Source organism: Trachinotus anak, unplaced genomic scaffold (genome assembly GCF_046630095.1).
Source record: "Trachinotus anak isolate AG129_WGS33_773 ecotype Australia unplaced genomic scaffold, CSIRO_AGI_Tana_v1 ptg000031l, whole genome shotgun sequence".
Taxonomy (NCBI): Eukaryota; Metazoa; Chordata; class Actinopteri; order Carangiformes; family Carangidae; genus Trachinotus; species Trachinotus anak.
Window position 1 is genome coordinate 5,550,027 of NW_027273882.1, and position 24,986 is coordinate 5,575,012.

The 24,986-nt window shown below is 41.1% G+C and overlaps 1 protein-coding gene across 10 annotated transcripts in view; it reads left to right on the plus strand.

Annotated features, from left to right (window-relative positions):
• The first annotated feature begins 12,841 nt into the window (after positions 1-12,841).
• The window catches only part of ptprk (protein tyrosine phosphatase receptor type K), a 109,313-nt gene continuing 97,168 nt past the window's right edge, over positions 12,842-24,986 (plus strand). For 9 of the 10 annotated variants that reach the window (XM_071467228.1, XM_071467230.1, XM_071467226.1 and 6 more), the window contains exons 1-2: positions 12,930-13,147; positions 19,411-19,434. In XM_071467228.1, the coding sequence (XP_071323329.1) occupies positions 13,075-13,147; positions 19,411-19,434 (97 nt within the window). In that variant the 5' untranslated portion in view covers positions 12,930-13,074. Of the gene's footprint in view, positions 13,148-19,410; positions 19,435-24,986 lie in introns of all 10 variants that reach the window. The other variant, XM_071467234.1, reaches the window with a different exon arrangement.

Consider the following 24,986-nt stretch of genomic DNA (forward strand, 5'->3'; position numbering starts at 1 on the left):
TTGCACACAGTTTGAACAGTTTCACATTAATGCACTGGCAAGAAAATTACAACAGTTCCACAAATTAATTAAAGTAAGATTCAGACTATTTCCACTTTAGAATTAGTTCATTAATTCTGCTCAGTAGATTAGCTGGATAACTGAGACTAAAATAATCCTCTTTGCTGGTTTTATGGATCTCACTCATGCTATTTTGTGTTCCCAAATAAACCGAATGTTATGCCGTACACAAACCGGCCTCCTTATCAGACCCACTTACTGGACCCGTGACATTAAGTTAAAACAAAGCATTCTAGACAGTTTAATCCATTTAACCTGGCCAATCCTGTTTCGGTCACTCCATTCAGTGTTTGATTCTCTCCAATTGTCTCAATTTCAAGGCACAACCGTGCTCCTGTCTCCCTCTCTCTCCGTCTGTCGCTCTCTTTCTCTTTCTCCCCCCAATCTCTTCTGCTTCAGATCGATTGCGAGGGCAAAAAGCTAATGACCCATCTCAGCAACCAATTCACTCAGCTCTGCCACACTCAGTACCTGTCTAAACCTATGAGGAGGAGAGGAGAGGAGAGGAGAGGAGAGGATGGGAGAGGAGAGGAGAGGAGAGGAGAGGAGAGGAGACGAGAGGAGAGGAGAGGAGAGGAGAGGAGAGGAGAGGAGAGGAGAGGAGAGGATGGGAGAGGAGAGGAGAGGAGAGGATGGGAGAGGAGAGGAGAGGAGAGGAGAGGAGAGGAGAGGATGGGAGAGGAGAGGAGAGGAGAGGAGAGGAGAGGAGAGGAGAGGAGACGAGAGGAGAGGAGAGGAGAGGAGAGGAGAGGAGAGGAGAGGAGAGGAGAGGAGACGAGAGGAGACGAGAGGAGAGGAGAGGAGAGGAGAGGAGAGGAGACGAGAGGAGAGGAGACGAGACGAGAGGAAACGAGAGGAGACGAGAAGATGGGAGAGGAGAGGAGAGGAGAGGAGAGGAGAGGAGAGGAGAGGAGAGGAGAGGAGAGGAGACAAGAGGAGACGAGAGGAGAGGAGAGGAGACGAGAGGAGACGAGAGGATGGTTTATTTATTTAAAAAGCTTTACTCAAACTGAACAGACCAGAATGGAGAAACAGACAGAGACGCCACCAGCTGTAGACTCATCAGAGAAGGGAGGGAGGAAGTAAACAAGCCACAGTCACTGTGGTGATATCTGACTTGTAAACCTGCACAGTAACAGTAACAGTCTATGGAATGGTTTTCATTTTTGAACCACGTCTGCAGTCACACACACAGGGAATGGGATTCCCAACCTTTTTGGCTGGAGATGCACTAAAATGAAGCTGTGTGTGAACCCCCCCCCCCCCCCCCAAACATTTGAGAACTTTGTTTTGTTTCCTGTGGATTTGGAACCAGTGGATTAGTCTATAGGCAGCACAGCCATTTATGAAGGCTTATAATTTGCAGGAAATTTGATTTACTTTGGCCTGAAACTGTCAATTACAAGGAAGCACCTCTACTCTCAGTAATAACTTTGTACCCTCACACTTACTTCACCATAGTTATTTGTCTATATTTGGATTTTTTTCGGAACATTCCCATGGCATCAGAATCAGCTCACACTCAGTGGTGGATCGGTTTTTCTGCAAACACACAGGAGAAAAATGATTGATGCAGTGCAACATTTTCATGCATAAATGTTTTGGTTTTTTTTGTTACACTGAAAACTAAGTTTACCCGTCTCTGTTTCTCTCTGCCTTCCTCGCTCTTTATCCATCTATCTCTCTCTGCCCCACTCCCTTAAGTTCAGCTTCACTGCCTATCACATCTAAATTCATTAGTGCCTCAAGAGATGTGTGTGTGTGTGTGTGTTTGTGTGTGAGCGTGTGCATCATCAGTGCTAAATGATTATAAAGCATAGTTATTAAAAACTGCCATAATTACCATGCCTGTAGCAAAAACACTCTGATATGAATTTACCTCCTCTCCTCTCCACGGGCAAAGACGCACACACCAACAACACAGATGCTTATAGTGTACATGTAAGCACACACATGCACAGGGAAAAGCAAGGACGTGCACACACACACACACACACACACACACACACACACACACACACACACACACACACACACACACACACACACACACCTCTCCTCTGGCAAGAGCAAACTCTTACACAGGTTCCTAAGCTTGATGTAATATTTCATGTTCACTGTCCTTTCTCGCCTGCTGTGAATGTCAATTATAAACCTTATGACCCCAAATTTGGGACTTACCCATTCTTTATAATGGAGAAGTCACACCATTCACTCAAAAAGTGTTAGTGAGGTTCAGCATCAATACTACACTGTAACACCTCTGCAACAGACTGAACATGGTACTAAATAATTAAATAAAATGGAATCATTACAAACCAGGAAGACTTTTTCTTTTTCCTTTACACGTTTTTTCAAAAGGTTTTGCAGTGTTGTGTGTTGACATCGAAAAAGTGACTAATTTAACTGTACCCCAAAAAGTCAGTAAGGACATTAAGGAACACTTTGTGAGTGAGCTGTCCCACAAAGGACAGGCGGTTCTGTTCACAGCTGGAAAAAAAAATTAAAATACACAGAGGACAGGGAATCTGGCCACTGTAGAGAAAATGAAAATATCTGAGATTTTTAAAATGAACTCATGTTATTTCTAGAAAAAAGTTGTGATATTTCACATATTTAAGCTGATATATTTTTTACGCTGTAATTTTTCTGCAAAATATCTTATATAGGTAGGCTAGTAGGGCCACTAATAAAACAACTAGATATTACAAGAATAAAATCAAAATGTTTCGAACGTGACTTTTTTTCTTAAAATATTTGGACTTTTTGTTTTTATTTTTATGAATATTAAATAATTACTGCTCCTGTATTAAACCAATCAGGTCTGTGATGATGTGAATGGTTTCCATACTGGAGTAGGTCAAATAAAAAGAATAAATACAAAGGATAGAGCCTCAGTCTGGCTCTGAGCATTTGATTACAGCAGTTATTGCATAGTTTAACAGGGTGATTACAACATCTTGAGCTGAATCTAAACTGGTTGATTAAGAAGCACAAGGAGCCATGCAGTGGTTATAATGATCTATTTTAAGAATGCAGTCCTTTTGACCCTGTTGACAATATACACACCCATCAAAAACTTTCTTATATGACTTACTGTAATTGTTCCTTCATGGTCGTATTGCCCCACTAATGATACTAAGGAGCAATGTTGGACTCAGGATTACCATTTTGGTTGAAGACAAACATACACACACACATGTGCACAAGCACAGGGACGCTGCCTTGCTCCTGATACTCCTTTCATGCTGTTCCACTGATGGATAGTTGGAGGGGGTATCGAGCAAAGCAGCATAGCAATCCGTTAACAGAGGCAGCGAAAAAGAAGACCACAAGCTTGCAAATAGCTGTGGCTTTGCATGGGATTTGAGGAAGGAAATACATTTATCACGTTTGTTTGGCTGGAGTAATACATGATACGTGTTGTGGCGAGTAACACTGAATGTAAACAGAAGTTAATTTTCCAGACAACTCTGATGGCCACCTGTTAGCTTAGTTTGTCAAGGCCCTGAAAGGAGCCGTTTGGAAGTTTTACACATACATAGCCAACATGAGCATCAGCAGTTGTGTACTGACCCGTCTGGAGGAAACGTTTTTGTAGCGTCAGACTTCATTCCTTTACTCGCCTACTGCTCTGAAGTAGTAGCGCTGCTGCAGCAATGGCCCAAGCTCTCGGCAAGACTGGTAAGTAAACAGCTGTCAGTGCTAACGTTGGCTAGCCGCGATGTAACAGTACCAAAACTTACAAATCGCTCTTTTCAGGTGATTCTATATGGTTCAGAGTGAGGGACTCAGTGAAGGTAAAAGTGCTCTGAACCCATGGAGAGTTCCACAAATGGAGGCGTCTAGACATCAATTTTTGGGAGTGGGTAAAAACACTTCTCTCTTTTCTGTTCTTTGTGGGTTTATTTGGTCTCCTGGAGGATCCATGCTTTTATTTATCTGCCTTAAAGCAGACTTAACACACACAGACACTCACACACACACACACACACACACACACACACACACACACACACACACTTGCTCCCACCATCCACCTGTCGTTACCAGCTGGCTGATACACCTGGCTCAACAGCATCGGCCAAAAAAAATGGAACGTTACCATAGCAACCATATGGTGTTGGCCTGGCATGGTTGGCATTGTCATGGTAACAGCAGATCAGACAAGTGGGCAGTGCCAGCCTTATAGGCCAAGATGGACCAGACACAGACACACAAACGCACTCACACACACACACACACACATACACAGAATTGATAATGCTGAATCTTCTATACAACCGAATAACTCCATGTAGAATAACATATATCACTTCTTAAAGTAACAAGCATCCAATTTTGGCAACTCATAGCCATTTCATGAAAGCTTTTATTTCCTATATTTGCTTTTTTAAACAGCTGATGTTGGTCTGCACTCAAAAAAAAAATCCTCCTCAGTGACAGCAAACTGCAACAAAACAGAGGACTGATTTAGCAGATTATCACTTTAAAGCAGGGTCACAGCTTTTAGCAAAGCCAGACGCTGGACAAAAATACAGCCAACTGTGTCTGCCTTGGCTGAATCTGTGAGCAGAGTGAGCAATGTGAGGAAAAATGGCTACAGTCGAAGTGTGGGCTACACCATTTCCTCTGGCTGAGTGGAGTGGCTCGCATAGATGGGAATAGTATGTGTGAAGCAGTGAAGTCATTAAAGCTGTGATTAAGAAATTAGAACATTTTGCACAACAACAGATAACACAGGTTGGAAAAAAGTGCAAATAAGAACTTATGAGAGGAGGTGGCACTCCTTCGGAAAGCAACTTTTCTTCAGCAACAATATAACAAGGACTATATGTTCTGGGTTAAATTTAACATTCTTGGCCATGTATTTCGTCGCATAGCTTCTGTAGGCATGCATGTATGTTGGCAGGGAGGCAAAGAATATAAATGTGGAAGAAAATTTGCTATAAAAATAGGCCTCCATAATGTGGAGAGGCGCGCTGGCCACACTTCAGTGTCTGATTATCTAGAAGTTGGTCCACAATATCATGCACTGCGGTTATTTTTCGGGAAGGTCTGTTGTAAGTATACATCAACTGAGGCAATGCAGTTTTGCTCTTCAGGAAAAAAATTAAGTTTTATGAAAAATACACATTAACACAAATTAAGTTTTGTGGTTTTAGTATAGGCCACTGTGGAAAACATTTCCAGCTCAGAAAGCCGTGAATCAAAGCTGTTCCTTGTATCTTTGATTCACAGATAAGTTGACAGAATGACAGGCAGTCAAGTTGACAGACCTAGCGATGATCTTCCTTCTGATATTACAAAATAGCTTTCAAACATTTCGCCGACCATCTTTAAAGGGAAATGAAAGTACAGACAGATAACCGGTGGCTTCACCAGACTCTTTTCAGGCCGAGCTGAATTTCGACGCAAGTTTCCTTCTGTTAGTGGTTTGACAACTCAGCAACATCTGGTCCACACCAGTGAGCACAGTACCCAGTGTTACAGTGCGTTGAATGATGAGCTGAAAAACTGGCCTCAAGTATGTTTCTAAATAATTGTGTGTCAGTTGAGAAAGTGTATGCAGAGTATGCAAAAGTGCATATTTGTGCGCGTGTGTTTACACACTCCCACACCAGGCCTGCATACCTCAGACCTGCGTATGCATGAGAGAAATAATGCACACACACTTTCTCTGCCTATCTGTCTTTCTGCAAATATAGACACACATACTCACGCGCACACACACACACACACAGTAGTTCCCCACCACAGCTGCGACCTTCAGACTGAATATGAACATGCATATCTCTCGCACACAGACACCAAACTCTGACTCTGTGTATGTGTGTTAACATGGAGCTTTGCCAACTCTGTCTGCAAAAAGAAACTATTCTCTCCTCTCCTCTCCTCTTCTCTCCTTTCTTCTCCTCCTCAGTTCCCATGTAGAATATTTTATTGTTCTTAGAAATGGCTGAATAAATTAAAAAAAAACTTGATTTATAACTGTATGGTTACTATTACCAGAGCTGCAGACTTAAGACCTGCAACTTGAGTCAGACATAGATCACAAAAATTAGGACCTGAGACTTGGATTTAGACGTAAGAGGCTTCACTCACTTGAGTCTTGAAAGTACAGATAATTAAGCCTATAATTAGGTTTTCACCATAATACAATTTATACTGCATGTGTCAAACTACTACTACTACTGACACAGCTTTGAAAGGAAAATGTTCAGTTGTCATGATATCATGACAGCAGCTTCCCGCCCTGAAGCTTTGATAGTGACCTGCAGTTTGCTAATGTAGATGTGAGTCTTGGCTTTGATTTGCCACAACAAACTTGCACCTGTAGGTTATAGTTATAGGCTTTGCACCACATAAACAAGTGGCTTTGATGTGGATGTGCTGAAATATCTAAAAAATGAAATAAATAAATCTCTGCTCTCGTTATAAGTGACTGAATAAGAATTATGAAAAGCAAAAATCCTCAAATTGTAATGTCTGAGAATGAAAGCTCCTCTGAAATTCAGTTTTTTCAAAGGTACACTTTCAGAAAGTGACTTCTGCTTCTGACCCGCTCAATGGACTTTTTGTTTATTTTTCTATTTATTCTTTTTTCTTTTCTTTTTTTTGAAGGAGAGGTTTGGCAGTGTTGGTCTGTCTCTATGTTTCTATTTAGATTTTATTCATCTTTTTCTTTTACTTGCTGTGCTTTTCAGGCTTTTGGCCTTCAGAACTGTTTGCACATTCAATTTATTTCATTTTTTCTCTTTTATTTTATTCTCATCTGAGGCGGGAGGGGCTGCCGAACCAGCCTGCTCTCCTCGGTCACATCTGTGCTAATTGTAGAGGAGGGAATTTTCTTTTTAAAGGCGTTCATAAACTGTTCCCTTTGAATGGGCTCATCAATGTCTTTTTCACGTCACATCCTTAAAGAGGACAGACTAAACCTCATAAATTGGCATGATACTTAGACAAGGGTACTGTGTCCTTGTCCAAAAATGTTTCTAGGCCCTGTGAGGTGTGCTGAGGTGAATTTCAGTCCTCAGTAATTCACATTAATTCTCAATAATACATGCTCACCAGCACACACAAACACATCCTCTCACCAAAGCTGCACGAATCAATATTTGTATATCAGCAGTGTATCAATATTGTGGTGAGGAATCCACAGAGCTTTATCGTCACTCAACTCTGCAGTTCACCTCAGCTATATGGAGATTTTCAGTGTCTTTTAGCTGATTGTTTTGGTTGCCTGGTCACTGCTCTTGTCAACCTAATTTCTTTCCTCTAATAGAATCTCCATTTTATTTAGCCATGTATTGATTTGTTTGGTATTTCCTGCTTTGATTTTTTTCCATATTAAGGTAATGAATTATTCCCTGTAAAGCCTTTTGTCTTTTATAGATTTTGTTAGATCTCATCACTTTGTCTCTGTTGAGGGCAAAATCCCAGGAACGTCCAGTGTCAGGTTCTGTGTGTGATAATTTAATTCAGCAAGTTTGTTTTTCACATGGTGACTCAAATATTGAAAGACTGTGAGGATTGGAAGGACTCCATATTCATCATCACCAAGTGAAGGTTGTAGCTTAAAAAAAAAAAAAAAGTTAAAATCAAATTTCTGATTCTGTTCACACACATCTTCACATTTCTCATTATCAAAACCATTTCATATACTACATTATAACGATGTCACAAGTCAAAATTTTCTCCACAACAGAAAGAACAGGCTGGGGTGTAAGGTGCAGCCTGATGAATTTTACATTTTCATTTTCTACTTATTTTAAAATTCAGCCTTCTGAATCTACCTGAACCAAGAGGACAACAGCGAAGATTAGTCTCAACTTTTTTCTGAATATCTTCCGATAAAGCAGAGAGGCCGTGAAGAAAGGAGTTGTCCTACCTTAACAGGTGGGTGTAAAATAACAACAGAGTTGCAGAGCTGTCAGTCAATCAGTGGTCAGGAAGACGCTGGAAAAGAGGGAACTGGTACTTTATATATCTGAGGTGTCACCTGTGTTTATGGGAAAAAAAGACGAAGACTCTACAGCCATGCTAGCAGCTCAGTGAGGCTGTGCTGAGTTAACAGCTAATAAGATGACAATAACAAGGTTGGCATTATATTATTTATATGTCGATCTCTAGCAGGTGCAATGCTCACCATATTCGCCATCTTTGTTAAGTGTGTTAGCATGCTAACACTTACTAACATCATTAGCTTTGTGGCTATTAGATTGCAAACCAAACAAGCGGACAAAATAAGCATTTGATCTTATGATAACACATGAAAAGTCATGGGATCAAAGTTATTACAATTCGTCCGCAGGGGACAATGAATGTACCAAATTTCACAGCAATCCATTCAAAAGTCGTTGAGATATTTCAATTTAAAAAAAAAAAGAAAAATGTAAACTCCTGTGATGCTGCATCAAAAGCTGTGAGACTCATCATCTGGGAATGTCTGTGCAAAATTTCATGGCAATCTGTCCAGCAGTTGCTGAGAGTTCAGACTGACAGACCAACAGGTCGATAGCACGAAACCTAGAGCCCTATCTCTAAAAACTGCAACCTCACTGGTGTGTTCGAGGAGAGGAAAGTTTTAGCCATTAAATGACCTTCGAAAAATCGGAAAAACTCCAACCTCTATCACCTAGTCTTTACACTGTGAGCACAAGCAGACTCCGCTGAACATGCTGATGTGTAATATGTGTACAGAATGCTCAAAATGAGGGGGAAAGCTGTTTAGAAGTTTGAGTGTTTCTGTTTTACAGGCATAATCACAGCTGACGGTTGATACTTACTAATCCTAATGTCTATTTATTTGTAGTATTGTAAGATATGACTTCTACTTAGCCATCATTATAAGACAAGCAGCCTACAGATTAAAATCCACTGTATTTTTGGAGTGCATTGTAAATGACACTTTGAATGTAGTGAGCCCCAAATGTATGGATGCAAACAGTATGTGTGTGGACATCTGGATTAAATACAATTTTCATCATCACCTGTGATTAACATTTGCCTTCTTGTTTATTGCAAACAGTTTTTCTCGAGCCTCACCCATACTGTCTTGATTTGTACTGAATTTAATTGAGGTTGAAATTAGATGTAAAAATTTATCACTGAATGTAATCTGGAGATTTGCTGAATTGTCTGATGTTTATGTTCTTGTTTGGCGACGTGGTTGGAGTAAAAAACCCTGCCATCCACCTTAGACCAGACACTGGATGGCACATTTGGTCTCAGAATTGCACTGAGCTTCTGGTGAATTCCAGCGAGTGCTGTGACAGGTTAGATTGCTGGAAATTGCCTGCACAGGAACAATGTACCTGCATCGGGGTTGAACACGGCAATCCAGTGGTTCCAAATGAAAAAAAAAATCTTTTTATGCTTGCTGTCCATTTCAAGCACAGGGATTTTTTTTTTTTGTGTAGACTAACTTTCAGTCAACCAGATCTGTTATTACAAAGCAATGACTACCTGCCATATTTTTCTCTGTCAGCTTTTGCCACCTGAAGCTAGATAAGAGTTGCAACATGATAGTTTTGTTTGAAGTGAGGGATAAAAAAAACAATGGTGGGAGAGATACAAACATCATGAAATCACTGCAGAGCTGGATGCATACTGTGAAATACAATGTTTGGTACAAATGCCACTGAAAAAATGAAAGAAATGGAGAAAAAATGTTCCCACATGAAAATCTCAAGAACAATATCCACTTTATGATGCACTGAATAGAAGATCTGTGCATCTACATTTTCATCCCATCGTCATTAAGTGTGAATCCTCTCTGCTCGAAAAGGTTTTAAATCCAGTTTTGTCTCTGAAATATGTACAGATGCATATGAGAGCAGATAAAAATACCTTGTATGCTTGCAAGGGCAGGACCGTCGTTGGTCAGAACCTGTAGACGTTTGAGTCAGCAAGGGACAGGAAGTCGCTGAACAAACTGCTATCTATCTAAACAGAGTTGTATTCACTGTATATACCCAAGCAAAGTCATTTTTGTGTTGAAAGTACAGGTATACTTGGATGATTTAAGCCCTCTGCACACAAAGTTGCAAATGTAAAAGCTGCCGGCGTCAGCGCATGCAGAAGTATGGTATGACAGCAATGTGTATGAGGAAATAACTGTAAATAACAACCTGAATCCTGCAACGGTGCTGTCTATAATGGCAAGGCACCAACACTGTGTAACAAACAGCAAATTCACATTTTGAAGCAGAGTAGAAGCACCAGAGTGATATTTGGTGACAGGACATCCAGCTTTATTTGCAGGGCACTTACAATTCCAGGCCAGGCAGTCACATTGACTATTATTAGAGCAGTAGGAAAACACCTGTAATTACCAGCACACCAACAGTCCCTGCAGCAGCAACTGTGAAAGTCTGGAAATTAATTTACTGTCTCTGCGGTGACCAAAGTTTGTCTATGTGAATATTCTCGTCTCCCACAGCCAGAAACTTGGGGAAGAAGATTGTACACACATTTTTTTTTTTTTTTGTTGGCAAGGTGGCACTAAAAGAGGCAAAACACACTGAGGCGAGACACACCTGTTCCCCGCTCGAACATTTCCATCCACACCACATATTTTTAACTCAGCTGTGAAACAAATCAAAACATCTATTTTGTCTTTTTGGAAGGCCTGTCGCTGTTTGCAGGTGGTGAAATGTGGTCAGATGATCTGTTTTTGATTCAAACGGGAGCATACATAAACTGGTGCTAGCACTAGCACGATGGCAACAGTGTTGTAAGCTAACTCCATAAACGATAAATGAATGAAAAATAAATGAATCGCGAACGTGTGCCAATTTTCTAGTGAAGGGATGTAAAGGTCATCCTTCAACCAGAGGGCTCCGGTAATTCAAATCACTTTGACAGAAAGGTTTTCACACCAAATAAAAAAGTACAGTTAGGTTCGCAGTCCACCGACCATCCTCAAGGTCTGCTGTAAATCAAGAGGAAGCACCTCCTGGCTGTATATAATGATGACGTTGCAGATCCAAGCCTTGCTGCTCTGGTTTTTGTATTTTGAAGGATTTTTTGTCCTGTTTTCTGGCTCCTCTTTTTGTTCATAAGTTCAATTTACAGAAATAAGCATGGACAGAGTAGGAAGGAAGACCAGGAAGAGTAGCACCTTGGTGGTGCTCATGGGGATCCAAGTAAATAAATAAACAGAAACATTGTCATATGATGTAACATACTTGAGTTCTCCTCTCCCTTTGTAGCTGGGTGTGCCTGACATGAGGAAGATATGAGTTGTTTTTATTGTTTTCTTTCCTGCACTGTATTCCACAATACTGCTTTACTAGCAGTCACTGTTTATCAGCATGAATGCATTTCATATCAGAGTATATAGTTATGGTTTCTTAGTTCTACATTTGCAGTTTCAGATTTCTCAATTTCTCAGCAATAATAAACAATCTGAAGACGACCCTTTGCTCTCTGGTAACATGAAGTGAGTTTTGTCAACATTTTTGACATTTTATCAACTAGCTGGTTAGCTTACTGCACATTTACTTCATGAAAATAACCTGTTGTAGCACCACCTGAGTCTACCAGTGAATACTTAATGATGAGTAAATTGTATGGGAAAAAAACTACACATAATAATCTCTAATCTCTCCACTATACTACACTTTACTACATATTTTACATTTAGCCTATGAGTGGGAGTCTTACAGCTTTCTCGTCTTACCTATCTGCCTCAGCTGTCTTTCTCTCAACTTCAAATGTGCTTTACTGGCGTTACCATAACTAAGAACTGGCAAAGCAGGTTGCTCAGGGTTTACAATGTAACTAGAATTCATAATATAATGTCAACAAATGATGTGCTTCATTATTACAATATACAACTCTAGATACACTGTACAACCTGCAATACAATTAAAGAACTACAAAGTGTTATAACAAAGCAGCGACAAAAAGTATGTATACATGGTGGAGGAAGTATTCAGAGCCTTCACTTAAGTAAAAGTTGTCATGCAACAATGTATAAATACATCATTACAAGTAAAAGCCCTGCAGTCAAAACTTTACTTTAGTAAGAATACAGAAGTAGTATCAGAAAAAGTAACAAAAAAGTAGCTCATTATACAGAAAGGCCACTTCCAGGATGTCATATATATATGTATCAATATACATCATATTATATACATTTAATTTGTATATTATTATTGCTGCCTTAACGTGTTTAATGTTGTAGCTGCCAAGGTGAAACTTCATTTTTACTTTGTGATCTACTATCTTGTTGAACAGCCTTACAAACAAGCATTTTATCTCATGTGGAGAATGTTTCTGTGGTCGTAGACTCAACATCTTTGTGTTTTTGACTGTTGGTCTGACAAAACAAATAATTTAAAACTAGCTTTTGAAACTTCACTGATGCAATTGTGTGACAAATTTGTGTTTAATCTAATTATGGAGACCCAAATAACATGAAGAAAACCTTAGGTTTGGGGCTCTTGGGAGTCTGGGGCCCCTGAGCAGTTGCCCGCTTTGCCCACCAGCCCTTGTGGTGATTAGGTTAATGAGGAAAAAAACGTATTTTTCATGTCAATAAGAGTGTAAGAGTCACCTACAGAAAAAAACAAACATTTTAAACAATACGTATTCAGTAATCCCCGTTTTCTTTGTACTCTTTCTTTTGAATCATGATTTTTTTAAATAAACTCCTTCCTTGTGACGTCACGCACTTTCTCTGCTGCGCTCCCTCCCTCTCCCTCCCTCTCCCTCCCTCTCTCTCTCTCCCTCCCTCTCTCTCCCTCTCTCTCTCTCTCTCTCTCTCTCCTTCACTGTGCGTGAAACGAAGTGGAGCGTCCACGGGAGCCCGTCGGAAGCGCAAAGCGAGCCTCGGAGTGAGGAGAGAATGGAGCGACTGAGTCCACGGCAGCAGGAGGACTAATAACTCACCACAGAGAGAGGGAGAGAAGACGGAGAAGACGACGGAGAAACTCGCAGGAGCAGCAAAAAACTTTTTTTCCCGGGGGAAAACTGTTCCAGACTCTCTCACGGCCACGTTAAAACATGGATACACTTTTCTCGGTTTGCGTGGGACTCCTGCTCCTCTTCCCGACAGCCCCCGGCCAGATGCCCACAGGTAAGCGCGGAGCACGGGACACATGTAGCGCTTGGTGAGGGGGAACTCCGGTCCTGACTTTAGCGGGTCTCCATCCGTGTTGGCGCATGGATTCCCGACAGGTGTGCTTAGGTGTGGGGGAAAAGTTCACCTCCGTGTTGAAAACGTTCCGCCGTCCCCGCTTTGCCGCTTTGGGGCTGTTTTCAAACACCGTCGGATTTGTGACATGCACTTCCCGTGGTTTGAAGAGGCTCTCAGTTACTGTTAAAACGTGATTTATTGTTTTTTTTTCTGTCTTTCGTGGCGCGCGGGCCGTAGCATACTGGAGCCTGGGTGAGACTGTCGGCTCTCGCCTGGAGTCGGGCCGCGCTGTGCCTGCAGAGTGACCGACAGCGAGCCGCGGCGCAGGCTGCCTGCTCCCCTCGGAAAGGTTTCAAACTAAGTTGCGACATGTCTGGGTCTTTACGCAGCATCGCAAGATGTTCTGCTCGAATCTAGAAAAACCTGATCTGATTTGAAGACCAAAAGAAAACAAAACACAGATAAGCTCCAGTCACTTACTGCTACAACTGGCGACATGTCTGGCTTTTATTCTGGGGTACCGGGTAGTACCGCTGATCATGAGGAGAGTGCTGAGCTTGTGTTGAGAAACGTCGTCCACCGTGGAGCCGTGCAGCGCATGAATGGAGAAAAAGTTACTGTGTGCACCGGGGATCGCCCTCTGATAGGCTGCGATGGGCATGCAGTGCCACGGCGATGAGGAATATTATCTGTTTACTACAATGATCTTGCACTTTATGTTGTTTCCATCCTGTGATTCTCTTGTGGTGTGGCGCAGTGATATGCGCCATTCAAGGGAGTTTATTCCAATCTTTGCTGTGCTTGCATGTGTTTAGGGTGATTGGTTATTTAGATGCTGTAATCCTCGATGCGTTAAAAGTATTGTCTCCATGGCTGTTGCTCTTTTGTGTGAGGCAGCGGTCGGTCCGTGAGCTCTCCGCTCTTTGCAAAGCAGATGATCAACTTTATTCGCGCTGCGTGCAGTAAAACCTAATGTTGGGAACACATCGCCTGATGGACGGAGGGAATGATGTTCTTGCATCGCGAATGTGTAACTTGAGGAGAGAAATGCAAAGGACTTTTCCTCCAAACACCCCTTGATCCCTTGATAAGCTGTAAATCAGTGAAATCTGTAAAGGTTTAAGATGTGAAGTGCGATTTTATGGACCGTCTGCAAGGTACAGGGGGCGAAACCTGAACTCAAATAGTCATAGTTAAACTACAGGCTACCGTGTGCGTCACCATTGTTTTAGGTAGTAAATGAAATGACGGGGGAATTAAAGTAAACGTATTTTTATGGGGGTGCATGGAAACCCCCTCTGCTGGACTTGAGGTTGTTCCCTAGTGCAAGTTTAAAGAGTAACCCGCATTGGAAAGTGTGCTGCCCTGCCTCTCGTCTGCAGACATACGAAAAGCTGCAACAGTGCTGCCCGGTGCAGTCCGGGACCAAGTCCCCTAAACACGAACTCGTCGATGCAGTTGTTCTGCAGTAATGTGGATGGAGCAGGACCGATCGGAACTGGAGGAAACACAAAGTCCTGACTCTCTCAGGCTTCGCGCAGGCAAACTCTCCCTACCTGTCTCTCTCTCTCTCTCTCTCTCTGCGTAACTGCTGTGAGTTTTATTTCCGCATTCAGCTGTTGTTTGACTCTGAACTCCAACAGAGAGAGAGAGAGGGAGAGAGAGAGAGGCGCACAGCTGTTTGAAAGTTGACCTCCAAAAATCACACTAAAACCATATAAGGCTGTAATAAAGGACACACCACGCTCCATTTATGTGCTGGGAATAACCAGAAATAGTAAAACAATGTCGTTTTCTGCTCCAGTGTTCTCTTAGGCCTGTTAATGATTTGCATAGAAATTACACATTAATTACTACTTCATCTGTGAGCGTTTTATTGCCCCCTCTACCATGCCCTCCCCACCCCTATACCCCACACCTACCCCCCTCTTCCTGTCCCTTGTGGCCATTTGGCCCTGTGGGTAACAAATGTGTGGAATTTCTTTGAGGCCTCTTTGGGAATCTGAGTGCTGTTAATTTGCAAGTAAATACTAGTGACTAGATATGCGGAGTGGGAGGTGGGCTATCATTAGTTTGGGAATGGGGTTAAAAAAGAGAACTTCCAGTTAGTTGTGTTGCAGAATAAAAAGTATTTATACATAAATACACATATATTTAAAAGCAAGCTATAGTAATAGTAACTTTACTGAATTAGGGAAAGGGATTGTTTAATCACAACGTAAGGACCCACTTTCTAGGAAGCCATGCCCTTTTTTGTTTATACTGTAAATCCTAAATGAGTTTAAGGAAACATCTTGTCATCTATTGCACAATCACAACACAACCGTAGTGCAGAGAGATTGCAGGGCATGGTAGAGTTTATAGATCAGCAGTCATTTCTATCACTGACAGCACTTTTATCAAATAATTCCAATAAAATGATCATTAATACAGCCAGTGTGAACTGCCACTGAGAAAAAAGTGGTGATTATTAGACCAGAGGTCAATAATGAAACAAAATCAGAGAGAATCACAGGAGAGATGTGTGTTTTCCTGCAGCGTCAGTTCCCCTTTCACTTGGAAATCACAGACAAGGACGAGAAAAATCAGTGGCAAGGATGGAAAACTGTCCATCACGTCTTTACAAAGTCATTTGGAGTTTAAGATGTCTTTTCTCTGAATCATCTAATTTCTGTGGCTATCTTCCAGTTTCCCATTTAGAAAGTTAAACTCCAGATTATGGCATTTATGTAAATATGTCTCTCTCTCGTCTCTTCTTATCAGTTGCTGTTGTGCGGCAGTTTTGTTTTGGCTTATCTTTTACAAAGTCAGTGTAATAATTGTGAATGAGCATGCGTCTCGTTGCCTTTATAAAGTCAGTAACTGACTTTATGTTAATTTGACAACTTTCTAAATCTGTCTCCTCTGTGATCGAGTTGTGACACAGATTCCCGGCGTCTTTAATCTTAATGAAGTGAAATAATTGTTTTCCATTAGTGTCTCCAGACGAATTAGAAGGCTGCCGCTGCTTCCGAGCACCAAATCTGAGTTGGTTTAATTATAATTCTAAATTATTTGAGTATTTTGACTATTAGCATCAAGTTGTTTTAATTATAATTACTTTTCTGCACCATTTGGAAGATGAAATAAAATTGTCTGTTTTCCTGGAGAAAGACGAGAGAAAGAGAGTGATAGTGAGAAGGGGGGGGGGGCAAGAAATTCAACCATTGCTTTTTGGCCATGGGCATCTCCTCCACTCAAGAGACTGTGAAAACGGCAGGAGGGAGTGTGAGTGTGTCAGTGTGTGTTGTCGTGTGTGTTGCTGTCACTTATAGAGAAAGAGAGACAGAGGGAGGCTGATGCTTTTAAGCCCTCCGGAGTACAGTGAAATGCTTGCCTCTCATTTAGATTCACGTGAGAAGGCCTCATTCTACTCATGCCATGTAAAATGGCGCCATATCAAAGGCCACTTTATTTATTTTCTCGTTAAAAGTAATGCTTCACTTCGCCATCCTTCAGATCCATCTTAATGTCTTCTCTTCAAATGAAACGCCACTTTGCCCAGAGCCAATCTGTTTCTGCGGATTTCAATTTAGTGATAGATTTAAAAAAACAAAAAACAAAAAAAAAAACAAACCTCTCTTTGAAATTACTGGCTCATTTCTTCAGCCGTTTGGGGATGAAGTCTGCGTGCACACAAGCGTGTGTATAAAATGTAATTAATCTGTTGAGAGAATTCATTAGCTAATCCCTCATTAGCATGTGTGTGTGTGTGTGTGTGTATGAATGAATTTGAGGCCGTGTGTTGAAAAATGGATTAGCGACACATAGCGACAGCGCAACCTCTTGCTGCTGTCAGAGAGTTAAGAGGCGTGAGGGAGAGTGAGAACATGACATGATTGACACAGGTTGTGATTCAGGTTTCCACACACCACGCTGTACCACGTAACAAGAGGCCTTGCTAACCACGAGGCGTGTCTTTATTAAAACGTGGCTCAAGTCTTTGGTAAATTTATGGAATTTTGGACTTGAATCTGTGTCAGTTTCAGTGACCACATTCAAGAGGACTCCCTTTCAACTTTGATGCATTTGGAAAGGTACTTTTTGAGAATCAGCTCTTTGTTGCACTTTAACTAATGCAGTAAAGTTTAAATTAAAAAAAAAAAATCGTTTTAAGTCTCTGGGTGACAGAGATAGCACGTTTTTGGGCTCAGCATATGGACAAGTAAGATTTCCTTTTGTTTTGCACTCTGATTCAAGTGTTGTTTCCCAAGTAAGATGGTATTTGTGATTTGTTAATTCATTAATCTTGACTGTATACCCCCCCAACAACCTCAACTCTTTTTATTCATTATTTTATACTTTATATCATTACTGTATTCTGATGGAGAAGAGGCTTGTAGTAGTGGATGGCAGCATGACATGGATGCTTTGTTGTAAGTAGAAGAAGCCATCCATCAGCTTCTCGTTTTTTTATCACAGCCTTTTCACTTCGGTCAAGCTAATAAGTCAAATTTCAACCTCTCTTCATGAATTTGCAGTGTTTCCATTCAGGAATTTAATGCTTGAAAATGTACTTAAAGAAGAGGCAGATGGGAATAAACCTGGTGTTATGGTCAGGATTAACCTTTAGATACTGGTACATGATGGGTGTAAATCATCAGTCAGCAAGCAGGAAGTGAAGCAAGAAGGTGGCACAATCCCACTGGAAATGAAGCGAGGCAGTACATCCAAAACAAATCCAGAATCCCTGAAATATCACATCCCTGATGAATGATGGTATTAGTCCAGTATCATCAATCTCTGCTCTGCCCTGTTTGGCTCCGGTCACAGCTGTCGGTACAAGGGGGCCTTGAAACACACTGCTACCTCACATACACACTCATACACAGACACACACACTCTTACACACACGGCTGGCTAATGACAGATTAAGTAATCAACACTCTCAGCTGATTAATTACATTACAGTGCGCACACACACACACACACACACACACACACACACACACACACACACTCACACACAAAAGCACACACACATACACACACACGCATTCTTTGCCTCACATTCACACAGACACAGATGTGAGCAGCCTCAGCACCAGTTGTGTAGTCTTGTGTGGGGTGATAATGATGTATGTAATGGAGACATGGCTTGATTTTGTGTGTGTGTGTGTGTGTGTGTGTGTGTGTGTCTAAGGGAGATTGGTAGATGCAGGCAGGTGACGATGGTCTTGGGAAAATGATTATATTTAGGGTGAGGCAGGGGGTAAAGGTTGAGGTCGAGCATGTGTTGGTTTAAGGTTAAAGTGTGTGTTAGAGAAGCAAGTCAACAGATTGTCCACAGTACTCAACACCAGTTTGTGTGCATTTGTGCTAAATGAGAGGTTGTATGTTTATTGTTCTGTGTTTGCTTTTCAGATTATTTCTGAGGCATTTGGTTCGTTTTCTTGCTGCTGAGCTGCGTGTGTACATTAAGTCTATTTTCAGTGTTATTTAAGGACAAGTTAGAATTCCCAAATGTAACCGCAAATGTGATAAGACAATAACGCATGAACTTGTCCAAGGGGGTTGAATGCCATTTTATTGGCGCTGTATATCATGACTGCCAACAAAAACAGTTTGAAAAGTTTTTTCCTGCTATGTGTATTATTGCCAATGGCCTGCAGAAAACAACAAACCACAATGCATATTTTGCCCTCAAGCTAAGCAGCTTCGTATTTTTACCAGTAATGCTTGAAGTTTAATATCCCACATATAGGCAATGCATGTGATACCTTAAAAACAATAATTTTTCAGAGTGAAAAGCCTATAAATATAAACTACAAAGAATCTCAACACTCTGTCTAAATAAAACCAGTCTAAAATTGGCAAATTTAGGACTTAAATCCCAACCTGTCTCATCAAAGATGAAGTAAGCATCTCTCAATAGATGCAGTTGTGCTGAGGACACATTTATATCGGTTCCAAAATAAATATGGAGGTTCAATACTTAGCCCTATGCAAGCCAAGCGGATGTGAAGATGTGAAGATTTCATGTTTCATGTGATGTTCTTATCCCAGTTAAGTGCACTTAGTCTTGTGGATCCACAGTGGGGTATGCTGAGTCTTAAAACACACACTGCATCTCTTGTGCACACTATGTGTATGTGTTGGTCTGTGCATGCTTTCCAATCTAACTCTTGTCTTATTGTTCTTTGCTTTGCTTCTACTGGACCCAGCTCACATGGGGCGCGCTGAGAAGGGTGAGTCATGACTGGCCAGCAATGAGCTGAGCTTCATCTGTCACCGTCATCATCATCGTCGTAGTCTTTGTTGTCATCATAATTATTGCCACGTCACCACATTAACTTAATGTTCTGTTTTCAATGTGTAGACAACGGTTGTAGTGGTTTAATTGTTCGTTTTGTCATCTCATCTTCTAGCTGATGTGTCTGTACTAACCATCCCGTTTGACTTCATGCTCATTTAATAGTGGTTTCTGTGATTATGAGCAATCTCACCTTGATACACCAGTACAAAGTCTTAATCTTTACACCGTTTTAAGCCCGTATTTAAGAATAGTATGCACAGTTTTTTCACAGTATGAAAAATCTCAACTATTTGATCCTCGCTGAAACTATTTGATTCAATGTTGAAATGGTCTCAGTTCTTTCAGGTCATGTCTGGAGCTACTTTGCTCCCCAGAAATAATTTCTACAATGACAAACTAATTGAATTGATGAAATATTTGAAGCGCTCTTGTACTGGTTTGCTGTTGTCTGCCAGCCTGGCTGTCAGTTAATCTATTTGCCATTTGTCTGCGTGTTCCCCGTCCCATCTTTGTCTGTCTCTGTCTGTCTGTAGTTAGACAGCTGTTGGGAGGCTTGAAGTTTCCAGGTGCTGTTTGTTTAGTCAAGACGGCTCTTTAATGAAGGAGCTCTGAGTGACTTTGTTCCTTCAGTAGCTCTTCTCTTCTCTTCTCTTCTCTTCTCTTCTCTTCTCTTCTCTTCTCTTCTCTTCTCTTCTCTTCTCTTCTCTTCTCTTCTCGTAAGTGTCCACTTCAGCCACCATACATCCCCTCACACCTATCCTCTATCTTTATTCCCTCTCTGTCTCTCTTTCACACACACGAACACTCACGACGGCTGGCTGTTAATGAGGGAGTTGTTTTTTGTTGTGAAAGTGACAGGTTGGTAAAATACACCACAGACGCTTCACACAGCCGAGACAGACAGAGAGATCACTGTGTAACTGTTTGGTGTCCCACAGGGCTTTGCTGTGACAAAGTCAGAGCAAATATGGTGTTTATACTTTATTAAAAAAAAACAAAATCATAGGAAATAAAAACCCTCAATTGATTTTACCCAAGGTCATATTCTAGTAAGTCTTTAACAACTGAAAGAAGAAGCTCAGTGTTTTTCTACATTTTTATTTTGTGTGTGCTTGAAAACACATTTTTTTTAATACAAAACTAATGGAGCCCTAATGAAGGCCCAGCAGGACATAAATACTGTCATTTCATATTAAGCTGGACAGGTTCTTGAACATGGTTCTCACTAATCTGAGTACAGTTCACTCATGTCCCTGAAACAAAGTGTGTTTGTAACTACTCTGATTGCTCTGCTAGTTCATAGTTGATCCTTGTAGATGAGATAGAGACTAATAAAGGTTTGGTGTTTAAAGGATAGGTTCAGATTTCGCTTGGCTTTCTGTAAATTCAAAGTCAAACTTGATTTGAACCCTGTGAAGAAGCCAACTCTGTAATTCTCTTGATTTTTTGTGAATCGCTCATGAGTCCAAAAAAGAGTGTAGATCCACCTTCTTGTTTTCATGGTTTGTTAACAACCTTGTATTTAAGTTTTCATTTTTCATTTTACACCCACAACATAAATACGTTTCAAAATCTGAACTTGGCATCCAATCATTTAAAAACAACCCTGATTAGAAGTTGAGATGCTGTGGGTTAGGGTTAATGTTGTGGCACAAACTGTCTGCATTTTATGGTTAAATTGGACTTGCAAAACACTTCTAGGGCTGACTAGCTTCAGACTCACTGAAAACAAAAAAACCCACTAGCTTAGCAACCTTAAAGCTAAAAAACAAAACTCACTAATGCAACAGTCAGTGGGAGCTGGAGTTACAGCAGTACTCTCTTAAAACAAATTCACAGTCCAGTGCAATAATTTGCATATAACAACAAACCGTAAACAGTAAATCCCAAGTTTTCCTGTTGCCACTGTTGCCACACTGTGGTGGCATTGTCCTGCATGTTTATGAAATGCTTGATGATAGTGGGGTCAAGCCAAACCACTGAGGACAGAAATACACGCGTGTTGGGTAATTCTGGTGGCTCAGTTGGTTAAAGTGAAACCAAGCTTCAAATCTGTCCAAAGACACTACTTCACTACCTTCACTACTACTATCTAACAATGGCAAACTGCCCAAAAATACACAACCCATTCAAGGCAGGAATGTTGCACCTTTATTCAGTTTGTATAAATGGTACAAACACAAAATGGCGGGGCATTGTTGTTCCACCTTTATCCCAGCAGCAGAGGTAGTCACAGAGCCGGATCAACGTGTGTGTAAAATGGAGGGCTGGCGTGGTGGGACAGAGGCTGACGCTGTATATATGCTATCTAAAACCACACACAGGTTAGCAATACGCCAGCTTTGTTTGGTTCAGTGTAAACACGCAGAGGGTTACATGGACATGGACGAGACATGCTACGTTGTGTTGTGGTGTGCGTCACCACGATATGTTGTTACATTTCTAGTACGGTACACAACTGCAGTGTTGATTCAATGCAGAAGTATAAATTGGCTTTAAGGGTTAAGGTTAGGCATTCAGGCAGACGGTTAAGGTTAGGGTAAGGGGCAAGGGAATGAGGGTCCCCTATTCTGTCTATGTGTGTGTACATGTGTACTGTATGTAGGATTGAGCCTCTTTGTGTTAGACTCCAGGTGGACTGGATATACAGTAGACATGGCCAAAGGGCTCTTATAGGTTTGTGTGTCTTTGTGCCTGTGTGTGTAGCTATGGGCAACGGCTGAAGTGGTTTACATTAGTACAGTTAAGAAGACATCCGTCATGAAGCTGCAACACACACACACGTAGCCATAAGCAATCCGTGAGCAGTATACCATAGAAAGTCTCATTCCTGATCTCTGTGTGTAGCCTCATGATAAAATCCCAGAGGACAGTCTGCTGCAGTCCCTCTCAGCCGTGTACGTATAAACTCACACCAAAAAGACAGGGACACTATTTTTACTGTCCTTACATTCCTTTCCGATAACTCTGCTCTCCTGAGCTCTTAAAGCTGATTTCAGTTCAAGAGCATAGAAAGCTTTCGAGATCTATAAACCCCCTTGTGTGTATGTGTGTGTGTGTGTGTATGAGAGAGAGAATCAGGGGCTTACAGACAGATGACCAGTCCATTAAGATTATCATCTCCATCCCTGACTATGTATCTTCACATCACCACAGTGCTGGTGCTCCGTCTGTCTGTGTGAGCAGAGATTTAAATCTTCTCACAGATATTCCTGAGCTATCTTTTTCCCTTAAATGATGTTACACAGTGTTTTTTTTTTCTCATCTGTCTGTCTGCCGTCCTAATCTTTGTCCGTCAGTCTGTCTGCCTGCTGCCAGCCAGCCTGTGTGTGTCCCTCCTGTCTGCAGATGACTAGATGACTGCAGACACATGGTCAGTCTGACAGCGATCGCACACATGTATACCCACCTACAGTCGATCACTCTAACAGACAGGCGGTGTGTGGGAGTTTGGAGACAGACATTTAAATGTTGAACATCTGTCTGTCTGTCAGATTTCTGGTTGGTCCGTCTCAGCCTTGATATCTGAAACACTCTCTGAGAAAAATCATATATATTAGAACTTAAATTGCATGTTTAACATAGACACATGAGAGTAATTACTTAATGTATGTATATATATATATATATATATATATATTTATATATAATATTTAAGATAGTTAATATATGAGGATTATTAACCTTTGATAATAATTCAATATCCTCCAGCAATCATGTTTAACTTGCCTCTGTTTCATTAAAAGTGATGAAACAGTCAGTTACCCAAGTGATTGATCGCTAATTAACTGACAACAAATTTGATAATTGATGAATCGCTTGGCACAGTTTTTTTTAAAGGATTGACTTCTTTTGTAGGTTCTAAATCACTTTAAACCTAGTATGGGTATAATTTATGGGGGAAATGAGCCAATTAAGGATACTGATGATGAGATTTTTCAATGTTTTCTGACATTTTATAGACTGAATGATTACAGTGACTGTAAAGATGATCATCAAATATAAAGATACTTTCACCTTTTTTCAAGCCTGTCTTAAACCCATTCTTAGACTGGTTGTGAAGAAACATGATTTTAACGGAGAAGAAGTGAGAAATATGAGGTTCCTGTTTTGGGCTAAAAGTCTGAAGAGTAAGAAAAGTCTGAGCTGTCTGATTATTCAGATCAAGCGGTCATCTCCTGAAGTCAAAGCCTTTTTAGTACGAAATTCCTCCTTTGTGGTATGATGGGTTGGGATGGGAATCGAGAAGCGGTTAAAATGTTTCCTACTTTTTTTCTGTGCTGTGCTCAGACTTAAAAAGTAAAACAGTTGAGTTGATGCTAAAAACCTCTGTAGGCCTATTTTTGATAATGGCATCGGCATCAATATCTTATTAATTCCTGTCCCTAACAATCACTTCACCATTGGCTCATCAAAGAAGCAGTGTCCATGGAAAATGAAAAGACTGTGTCTCTGGGAAATAACCACTTGATTTGTGTAATTCCGACTGATAAAGCCTCATTTTGTCTTCAGTTGGTCTCAAATGTGTTTTCGCAGAGAACAAGGACTGTAGATTTTTGCACCTTATCTCTTCCATTGGAGTCGCACTTGAAACACTTCATGGCCATTAGAGGAGGGATGATTACAGAAACCAAAAATACACATGGGCTTGTGATATAGTATTAAAGACAGACCTCAAAAATGTGAGCCTTTTCTGTTATGCCTTGTAGCCTTAAATGGGACATTATAGCTGAACTGCATACTTCTCAGGGATTAAGAAGAGGTCAAAAATGATATGTAAACATCACAGTGTGTTACTGGCCTACGTCAAAATTAAAATACGCAGCACCACCAACAGCTTAAACTTACATAGGGGCCATTGCTGCCTGCTGCTCTGCAACCTCATACCACCTAAACACCCAGCCAGTCAGATTTATTTCTATGCATTCACGAGACTAAACAATAGTTTTTCACGGTTTTCATAGTTGTAGGGTTGGAACACCTACTGAGACCATAACTCCCCAGGGCTCTTGTGCTTTTAAGTGAGCAGCACTGAATAAATGCTTGTGGGAAACCCTGACCAGGAGTTCTGCTGCCCCGATTAGAGAGCTGCAAATGGTGCACACACTGTGTCCTTTCCACTGGAAGTGATAAGAAAGCAGTGCAGTGAAATTCCCAGCAGACACACAGCTGTAGAGCAACATGTGAACCAAGAAAAACACCAAAATAGAACGTGTGATGTTTTCATTGGGAGGCAGCCCTGAGATTCCTAATGGGAAGGTGTTTGATTTTTCTGTAAAGCTGATACTCCCTACACACACACTGATGCACACACACTCCCCTGCGATGTTGATACTATGCAGACTCCAGTGTGTCTGGTGGAGTCGAGTAAAATCAGTCAATTTAGTCAAACAAACTCTCCTCTCCTCTCCTCTCCTCTCCTCTCACTACTCCTTCCCTTCTCTCTAAACATATCCAACTACGACTCCCTCCTTTTCTCCCCTC